We start from the raw sequence: 10,000 nt of genomic DNA on the forward strand, positions 1-10,000 counted from the left end.
ATTCTCAAGAGAGCAAGACAGGTAACACACACACACACACACACACACACACACACACACACACACACAATAAGTACTTTACAATGTGTAATTATTGGCACCCCTGTGCTGCTTTCCCGTGCCGTCAGTGCACAAGTGGTGTAGTTGTGAGTTAGAGCTCCCCCTGCTGGTGTCTCATCAGTGTCACACTCTGATTTAATAACGTGTGTGTGTGTGTGTGTGTGTGTGTGTACAGGTGCAGGAGGCGTGTGAATATGAATTGGTTGCTCCTCTCACCATCATTTTTGAGTCCACACTTCTACAGGTAAGGCCCCCAAACCGACGCCCCTAACCCCCCTTCCCACCGCGCGCACACACACACACACACACACACACACACACACACACACACACACATATTAAGAGCAACTGTACTAAAAGTGATCAGAGTAATTTATTCAAAGGGCCTAGCCTTCTTGTCTCATGCCCCGCCCCCTGTCACTTTTCATAATGTGATTATGCTCCGCCCCCAGACTCCGTACTGTCCAGTCGAGTGTAACCTCCTGGCCGAAGCACGTGAAGTGTTCCATGGCTTCCTGACGTGGCCCGAGCCCTACAGCAGCATGTGTCGCGGTGTGCTTACCACCATACAGCAGGAGCTGAGGGCGCCAGGTAACACACACACACACACACACACACACACACACACACGCATTCTTAAATCAATAATACAATATAATAATACTATCCTCCTACACGGATGATCTCAGGTAGTTATGACAGAAACACTGACACCCAGTGGTGAGACGTGGTAACGGCAGCCATCAGGTGGGAGACGTCTGTAGTTAGAACAGGTTTTATTCTGTATGTGTTCAGGTCCCTGTATATATTATAAACACACACACACACACACACACACACACACACACACTTGTCCTGCGCGACAGTAGGTTTTCTAACTTGTTGAGATTGTTGAGTCAGGGCAAGTCAATGAGGTCATGTGACCGGGTCAGACGTCACTCAGGAAATGGTTTAGCTCATCATGTTAAAAAACAGAACATTGTGAAATAGACACATCTGACCTACTGCTGTGTGTGTGTGTGTGTGTGTGTGTGTGTGTGTGTGTGTGTGTTAGGGATTTCGTACCACCAGTTGGTGAAAGAGGAACAGGGCATCAGTGCTGAGCGTCAGAGCGGAAAAACCATGTGAGTTCACTTCAGCAAACCTTTACTTCCTGTCTGCATTTTACCTGACGCATGCAAGTCACTCACACACATTCACACACACTCACACACACACACACACACACATACATCCCTAAATAAGAATAATATTTTAATGTTAAAGATTCAGTATTTCCATTCTGAAGCCACTCTGATTCCAGTTTGCATTTTGTATGTATGTGTGTGTGTGTGTGTGTGTGTGTGTGTGTGTAGAACGCTGTTGCTCCTGAACCCGGCGGACGTCCCTCAGAACTTTCTGTCTGTGGTTCAGCAGCTGAGCTCCATTGACGTGTCTCAGAGAGAGATCAGGACTAATCTCATTAAACACGCCTTCCAGTGCAGCCTGGGCACGAAATATCACACACACACTCTACAGCACACACTGCAGGTACACACACACACACACACACACACACTCTACAGCACACACTGCAGGTACACACACACACACACACACACACACTCTACAGCACACACTGCAGGTACACACACACACACACACACACACACACACACACACACACTGCAGGTACACACACACACACACACACACACTCTACAGCACACACTGCAGGTACACACACACACACACACACACACACACACACACACTGCAGGTACACACACACACACACACACACACACTCTACAGCACACACTGCAGGTACACACACACACACACACACACTCTACAGCACACACTGCAGGTACACACACACACACACACACACACACACACACACACTGCAGGTACACACACACACACACACACACTCTACAGCACACACTGCAGGTACACACACACACACATTGTATGATGGATTTAATAATCTCTGTGTGTGTGTGTGTGTGTGTGTGTGTGTGTGTGTGTGTCCAGTCTCTGAGTGATGATGTACTGTCCCACACACTGTCGTGTGTATCGGCTGTCCTGGAGACCGCAGCCGCCATGACGGACACCGGCGAGGCTCGAGCTCACGTCCTGAGAGGTCTGGAGGAATTACGGGAAAAACTCAATATCCCAGCATGCAACACTGCGACATCCAACGGTAAAGAGCCAATCAGGCGCTGAGACGGGATTAGAGACACAAACACTCTCAGCGTCTCTCTCACTGACACTGGAGACTCCTTACACTGATCTGGATCACACACACTTAGCCGTTACTATGGAAACGATAACACGTTAATATAAACCTGCACCACGCTCAGAGCTGCTGTTACAGCGAATTAATCAACATCTTCCCTGTGTGTGTGTGTGTGTGTGTGTGTGCAGGTGCGCTGCAGTTTCTGAGGTTACCCACGGCTAAGTGCCACACCATCCTCTGGGACGCTGATAATTTCGGTGTGTTTTGTTTCTGATAATTAACGTGTGTATGAGACGCCGGGCCTTCGTGTCTCTGCGCGTCTGATCTCTGCGCGTCTGATCTCTGGCGTGGCGTCTGATTTTTCGTCTGATCTTGTGTCTCCTGGCAGATGCTGTGAGGGAGTTCCTGGAGAACGAGCCTGAGCTGTCCTCGCTGTTCTCCGAGGGACAGGCGGACGAGGACGACATCGATGAGGAGGACGCCGACGTAGAAGAGGAGGAAGACGAGGAGGTGGAGATGGAGCGATACGGGACAGATGACTGCCTGGACCCGCGAGCATCCATGTTCTCCACCACGTCCTCCCTGTCCACCGCGTCCAAGGACTCCATGTTTTCCACATCATCCGATTTCTCTCCGGTCTCCACGCTGTCGTCGTCTTCACAGGCCTCAGGAACAGATAGCGACTTCTACGAGGACATAGAGGAGGACCCGCACGTCCCGCTGACCGCGGGCAAAAACAAAAACGCTACCGCACTTTCTAAGCGCCTCTCCCGTCTTTTTAAACCGCGAGGACATTCTCTGTGCCGCGCTAAGAGTCTGGGGAACACGGACAGTAAAGATAAGAAGGACTTCCTGCCCGCCGCGCGCTCCAAGCGCTCCAACTCGATGCCGCAGCAGGTGCTGATGCTCGGTGTGGATCCGGCACAGTGCGAGAGCGCCCCCGCCAGGCCCGTCTGCTACAGGAAGCGTCCCATCCTCAGCAGCGACGAGGACGAGGACGCGGGCATGGTGCTGGTACGGGTGATGGTGTTCGGGGCCGATCACGTGGCGGGGAAGCTGGCGCGCGCGTACAACAGCCTGAGGAAGAGAGAGAAACTCTCACCTCGACTCACCAAACACTGCAGGATGAAGTTCTTCTTTATTCCCGTGAAGAGGGATCAGACCGCCGGCGGGGGGGCGGGGCAGGTCACCACCAGTCCACTCAAAACTGTACAGGTGAGATCGGACCTGAGGCGGTCTGTCTGTCCGTCTGTCTAGCCCTCTGTCTGCCCATCTGTCTATCTGTCTGTTTATCTGTGTGTCTGTTCGTCTGTCTAGCCCTCTTCTCTCCCTGTCTGTTTATCTGTCTTTCTGTCTGTGTCCATCTGCCTGTCTGTCCGACTGTCTGTCTGTCCGCCTTGTAAGCCCTCTGTCTGTCTGTCTGGCTGTTTATCTGTCTGTCTGTCTGTGTGTCCATCTGTCTGTCTGTTTGTGTATGTCTGTCCATCTGTCAAGCTCTCTGTCTGCCTGTCTGTTTATCTGTCTGTGTCCATCTGTTTATCTGTCTGTCTGTCTGTGGTCTGTCTATCTGTCTGTTTTTGTGTCTGATTGGTTAAAAGTATGATGTCTAGATGTTGTAAAACTCTCAGCCAATCAGAAGTATGTGTGTGATGGTGTGTGTGTGTGTGTGTGCGTTTGTGTGTGTGTGTGTGTGTATAGGAGGTGAACACTGATGTGTATGAGTCCAGCACCAATAACATCGCTCAGCTTCTCGGCATGCTCGACCCGTGGTACGAGAGAAACACACTCTGTCTCCTTGACCTTCCACTACACGTGGTGTGCCAGGTGAGTCTCTCTCTTACACACACACACACACACATTTTACGTTTCAAGCCTGATATAAATTATCCTGTGTGTGTGTGTGTGTGTGTGTGTGTGTGTGTGTGTCGATCCTACAGCAGACAGGTAAGCCAGAGTCGGAGTGTGTTGAGGACTCAGTGGAGGAGTGTTTACCCATCATGGCCGACCTGCTGCTGTATTACTGCAGGAACGCAGCTCGACCTGCCCTGATCCAGCTGTACCAGGCTGAGGTAAACACACACACACACACACACACACACTCACACACTCACAACCCAACACTCTCACACACCTCTTTAATTTGGCCATTTCAGTTTTGCCACTAATATACCCTACATTAGAACATAACAAATTGTGTGTGTGTGTGTGTGTGTGTGTGTGTGTAGCTGACGCTGGCTGGAGGAGAGACGAGAACTGAAGTGTTCATACACTCACTGGAGCTCGGACACACGGCAGCCACCAGAGCCATCAAAGCCATGGGTAGGAGCCAGTCGCCATAGCAACCATCTCTAATCACAACACTAACCTTCATCACCACAGAACATCACCATGGCAACTGATAGAAAATCACTATGGCCAATAAGTTACATATCGCCATGCTCCAAATCACAAAAAGTTGTTTCCATGCCAACCACCAGTAACCATGGATCGCCATGACAACCTCCTGTAATGATGATGCCCACCTTCACTGATTCACTGATCAGGAATTATCATGTCAAGGGCTAGTAACAGCCAGTCTCCATGGCAACAGTAATCCCTTATGGTAATGTTCAAAAGTAACCATGCCAACCACACATTTGATAGATGTAGTAATTCACGTCTCCATGGTAACCACCAATAAGGTACACATGAGGAGTAAAACACACACATTTGAGATATAGTTGGTTATAATTACATCATAAACATTAACAAAATAATAGCAGTTACAATTGTGTGTGTTTGTGTGTGTGTGTGTGTGTGCAGGAGCTGCGAGTAAGCGGTTTGGTATTGATGGAGATCGGGAGGCGGTGCCACTCTCACTCGAGGTTGTTTATAACAAGGTACGAGTCTTACTGCGCATCTTTATACACCTGTCTCACCTCTCTCTCTCTACCTGTGAGCTGTCTCACCTCTCTCTCTCTCTCTCTACCTATTCAATTTAATTCAATTTTATTTATATAGCGCTTTTAACAATGGTCATTGTCTCAAAGCAGCTTCACAAAAATGAAAGAAATTCATAAAACAATATAAATAAATAAATAATAAATAACATAATATAATATATAAGTGTGTATATGAGAGAAAAATGTGTCTAGATAATAATGAGATGAATGAATGATGAATGAAATGTCTCTGATGAAGAAGCCAAGGGTGACGGCGACAGTGGCAAGGAAAAACTCCCTGAGATGGCAATAGGAAGAAACCTTGAGAGGAACCAGACTCAACAGGGAACCCATCCTCATCTGGGTGATAACGGATAGAGATGATATAACATCATGTGTGTTATGCAGCTGAAAGTACAATATAACAGAAATTCTTTAAATTAACATGAAGTCCAGTTCAGCACAGGGAGTCAGTAGGTGCAGAGGGCAGATGGGGTCTGGATCACTGGGAGCACAGGAGCAGGATGTGTAGCTCCAACCATCATAAAGCAGAATTCAGCTGGAGCTGGTCCTTCTCTGGAGGCCTCAGGATCCTCGCAGGGTTGGCCTTTGTCTACTGAAGCTGGTACAATCTTCAGATGCCTCGGGATGGGTAGAAAAGTACAGAACAGATGGAGAGAATTAGCGTAGTTGCCATTCAGGATAGATGTACTGAAGTATGAAGTTATGGGATGAGTTACGCGTATGCCAGATTAAAGAGATGCGTCTTAAGTCTACTTTTAAACTGGGAAACTGTGTCTGAGCCCCGAACACTGTCTGGAAGGCTATTCCAAAGCTTTGGAGCTAAATATGAAAAAGCCCCGCCCCCTTTTGTAGATTTTAAAATTCTGGGAATTACCAGAAGTCCAGAGTTTTGTGATCTTAAGGGACGTGGTGGATTATAGCGTATCAGAAGACTGGTTAGGTATGTGGGAGCTAAACCATTTAAAGCCTTGTATGTAAGTAATACTATTTTGTAATTAATTCTAAACTGAACAGGTAGCCAGTGCAGGGATGATAATATAGGTGTTATATGATGATATTTTCTGGATCTAGTGAGAACCCTGGCGGCTGCATTTTGGACTAACTGAAGCTTGTTTATTGAGGATGCAGGACAACCACCTAGTAATGCATTACAATAGTCCAGTCTGGAGGTCATGAATGCATGAACTAGCTTTTCTGCATCAGATACGGATAGGATACTTCTAAGTTTGGCAATATTTCTAAGATGGAAAAAGGCTGTTTTTGTGATATTGGAAATATGATTTTCAAAGGACAAGTTGCTGTCTAATATCACACCCAGGTCTTTTACTGTTGAGCTAGTAGTAACAGTACATCCTTCTAAACACAGGCTGAATTGTGAAATTATATTATAATACCTCACCTCTCTACCTGTGAGCTGTCTCACCCCTCTCTCTCACTCTCTCACTCTCAGGTGGTCATCAGTGGGCGTGGCCAAAAGACAAGGGCAGAGAAAGTGTGCACTTCAGTTAACCTGACTAAAGTGTTTGGGACTAAAGAGGAGCTTGGTGAGTGTGTTCTCTGTCTTTCACACACACACACACACACATTTGTGCACTCCATTGTTTATGCTTTAACGCAGTGTCACATGACCTGTCCTCTAACCTGGGCTGTATTTGCTGTGGGTCATGTGATCAGTCTTAGCAGTAACAATTAACTAAATATCCCAATGAGAAACATCGCTCCCCTCCTCTCCTCTCCTCCCCTCCTCTCCCCTCCTCTCCTCCTCTCTCCTCTCCCCTCCTCTCCTCCTCTCTCCTCTCCACTCCTCTCCTCTCCCCTCTCTTCTCTCCTCTCCGCTTCTCTCCTCTCCCCGTGTGGTTTGTTGTTTATTACTTAACATGTTATTTGTGTTCTTACTGTTCTTCCTGTGTGTGTGTGTGTGTGTGTGTGTGTTAATCTAGCTTTTGTTTTGTTTTTCTCCTCTTGCTGATTTTATATTGTCAAGTTTCTGATGTTGTGTTTGTAAATAAATACAGTTACTGTTAGAGATTTTAACTTTAATTTAATGATGTGTGAATACTGATTTAATATACACACACACGCACACACACACAGAGACACACACACACACACTGTTACAACCAGATGCAGTGATTTCACATGTTTTTGTCTCCAGATCCTAAACGTGAGTTCCTGCAGCTGACCATGACGGAGGTTTTAAAGAGACAAAACTCCAAATCCAAAAGAAGCTACAATCAGGTAAATAAAGTGAGAGAGAGAGAGAGAGAGAGAGTGAGAGAGTGTGTGTGTTCAGTGTGGGTCTGAGATGAAAGAACGAGTGATGAAGGAGATTGAGACGAGACGAGAGCCGTCCTCTCGAGCACAAATCTGTCGAGATAAAAATCTGAAGCTCAGGAAGGCAGCGGGGTTTATAGCGACGGTGCAAAACACACGGCACGCCGACCAAACACAAACACGCCGAGCGAGCAACACACACAGCGTCAACACACACACACAGCATCAACACACACACGTACACACACACACGTACACACACGCAGTGCGTGTGCACCGACAGACACCACCGGAGCGGCAGTGTTTTTCACTGCAGAGTTTCACAACCTGGGGTTTTTGTTTTGGTGTCATTGAGCCACAAAACTCTCGCTCTTCTTCAGTCTGAAACACACACACACACACACACACACACACACACACACACACACACACACGACACCTCGCTGAGATTGTCTTCAGTTTATTTACTTTAAAAAGTCAAATGTCTAAATAAATATTTAATTATATGTGAGGATTAATTATAATAAAGAGAGACAATCAGAACACGGTGTTGGTTAAATACGGTGGTAACGACCGCAGGTTAGTTTTTAATCTCCACTTCAATCCTTCATAAGATCTAAATAATTACAGTATTTATTATTAGAGCTCAGAAATACGGCTCGTTAAAATGATTGATTACAAACAGCATTGTTTCATTTCTCTTTAAATAAACAGATTAAATGTCATTTAGTAATAAAATACGAAGGCAGGAATTTAATTCACTCACAACAGATACAACAGAAACGTGTTTAATCTGATTAAATCCAATTTAAATAAATAATTATACAGTGCTGAATGAACAGTAAACACTAAACAGTAAATAATAAACAGTAAGCAGTAAATAAACAGTCAACAAAAATAATAAACAGAAAACAATAAATAGTACATAAACAGGAAAAAGAAAATATTAAGCAGTAAATAATAAACAGTAAGCAGGAAATAAACAGTAAACAGAAAATAAATAGTAAATAATAAACAGTAAGCAGTAAATAAACAGTAAACAGAAAATAAATGGTAAATAATAAACTGTAAACAGTAAACAAACAGTAAACAAAAATAATAAACAATAATAAATAATAAACAGTAAACAGAAAACAATAAATAGTACATAAACAGTAAAAAGAAAATATTAGGCAGTAAATAATAAACAGTAAGTAGTAAATAAACAGTAAATAGAAAATAATCATGAATAAATAATCAATATTAATTAATAAACAGTAAATAATAAACAATAAATAATAAACAGTGAATAATAAACAATAAATAATATTAATGAATCATAAATAATCGGTGAGCAATTAAAGCTTTAACAGTGAATGAACTTTTAACAGTAGATAAATACTAAACAAAAATGATAAACAGTAAAGAGTAATTAATAAATAATAAACAGTTAACAGAAAGCAATAAACAGTAAACAGAGAATAATAAGCAGTAGATAATAATCTATGAACAGGAAATAATAAACTGAGAACAATAAATGGTAAACAGTAACTAAACAGTAAATAATAAACAATAAATAATAAAGTGTAAACAGTAAATAATAAACAGTAAATTATAAATTGTAAACAAATTGTGTGTGTATGAGTGGTGTGTGCAGTGTGTGTGTGTGTGTAAGCGGTTCAGCTCTGAGGATGAGGATGATGTTCTGCTGTTTGTGTTTGACATTGTTTTGGTGCTGCACCAGGGGGCAGAAATATTTACTCTGTGTGTGTGTGTGTGTGTGTGTGTGTGTGTGTGTGTGTGTGCAGCAGTTGAGTGTAACTCAGGTGAAAGTGGACCGGTTTCGGGTCTGTGGTTCTGGAAACACAACGTTTGCTGTGTGTTTGGATCAGGACGAGAAGAAGATTTTACAGAGCGTCACCCGGTACTGAGATTTACACACACACACACACACACACACACACACACACATTCAGTTATTCTTTCACTTATGCACTGAGTTATTCACTTCCTCACTGTGTGTGTGTGTGTGTGTGTGTGTGTGTAACAGGTGTGAGGTGTCGGTGTGTTATAAACCAGACGGCTGTTCTGATTGGATGAAGGTGAGGGCGTTGTCCAGTCAGGTGGAGCAGACGTTCTGCTCCCTGCTGTGTTTACCCCTCGCCATCTTCAGCGGACCCCAACCATGACCTGACCCCGTCACCCTGACCCCCCAGCCCCCCCCCCCCCCCCCACCCCCCACCAGCACCCCCTGACCCCCCCTCAGTCCATTCCCAGCTCAGGGTGATCCTCTGTATCTGCACGCCGCAGGGTTTCTCCTGCAGACTCTCGCTACAGCACTGACACTGTCTGACGTTTTGCACCACAGACTCTGTATATTGTTTATTGTAATGTTTATACTCGTTAAAGCTGTGTGTAATCAGAGTTCTGTGTGATTATAGTCGGGATTATAGACGATGAATCTGAACGCAGAGCGGTTTCTCTCAGGCCGTGTGATTCACGCTCCGGCCAGCAGGAG

General features: G+C 44.9%; 1 protein-coding gene across 4 annotated transcripts in view; it reads left to right on the forward strand.

Annotated features, from left to right (window-relative positions):
- Window positions 1-10,000, forward strand: part of pik3r5 (phosphoinositide-3-kinase, regulatory subunit 5) — a 29,503-nt gene that overhangs the window by 18,894 nt on the left and 609 nt on the right. The window contains exons 3-18 of one of the 4 annotated variants that reach the window (XM_053498549.1): window positions 1-21; window positions 236-304; window positions 513-651; window positions 1,115-1,184; window positions 1,416-1,590; window positions 2,080-2,248; window positions 2,473-2,541; window positions 2,673-3,499; window positions 3,983-4,108; window positions 4,225-4,353; window positions 4,510-4,603; window positions 5,087-5,163; window positions 6,680-6,773; window positions 7,385-7,467; window positions 9,294-9,406; window positions 9,533-10,000. The exon at window positions 1-21 is cut by the window's left edge and continues 80 nt beyond it; the exon at window positions 9,533-10,000 is cut by the window's right edge and continues 609 nt beyond it. In XM_053498549.1, coding sequence (XP_053354524.1) covers window positions 1-21; window positions 236-304; window positions 513-651; window positions 1,115-1,184; window positions 1,416-1,590; window positions 2,080-2,248; window positions 2,473-2,541; window positions 2,673-3,499; window positions 3,983-4,108; window positions 4,225-4,353; window positions 4,510-4,603; window positions 5,087-5,163; window positions 6,680-6,773; window positions 7,385-7,467; window positions 9,294-9,406; window positions 9,533-9,671 — 2,394 coding nt within the window. In that variant the 3' untranslated portion in view covers window positions 9,672-10,000. Of the gene's footprint in view, window positions 22-235; window positions 305-512; window positions 652-1,114; window positions 1,185-1,415; window positions 1,591-2,079; window positions 2,249-2,472; window positions 2,542-2,672; window positions 3,500-3,982; window positions 4,109-4,221; window positions 4,354-4,509; window positions 4,604-5,086; window positions 5,164-6,679; window positions 6,774-7,384; window positions 7,468-9,290; window positions 9,407-9,532 lie in introns of all 4 variants that reach the window. The other 3 variants (XM_053498546.1, XM_053498547.1, XM_053498545.1) reach the window with 3 other exon arrangements.

Source organism: Clarias gariepinus, chromosome 6 (assembly GCF_024256425.1).
Source record: "Clarias gariepinus isolate MV-2021 ecotype Netherlands chromosome 6, CGAR_prim_01v2, whole genome shotgun sequence".
NCBI classification, from domain to species: Eukaryota; Metazoa; Chordata; class Actinopteri; order Siluriformes; family Clariidae; genus Clarias; species Clarias gariepinus.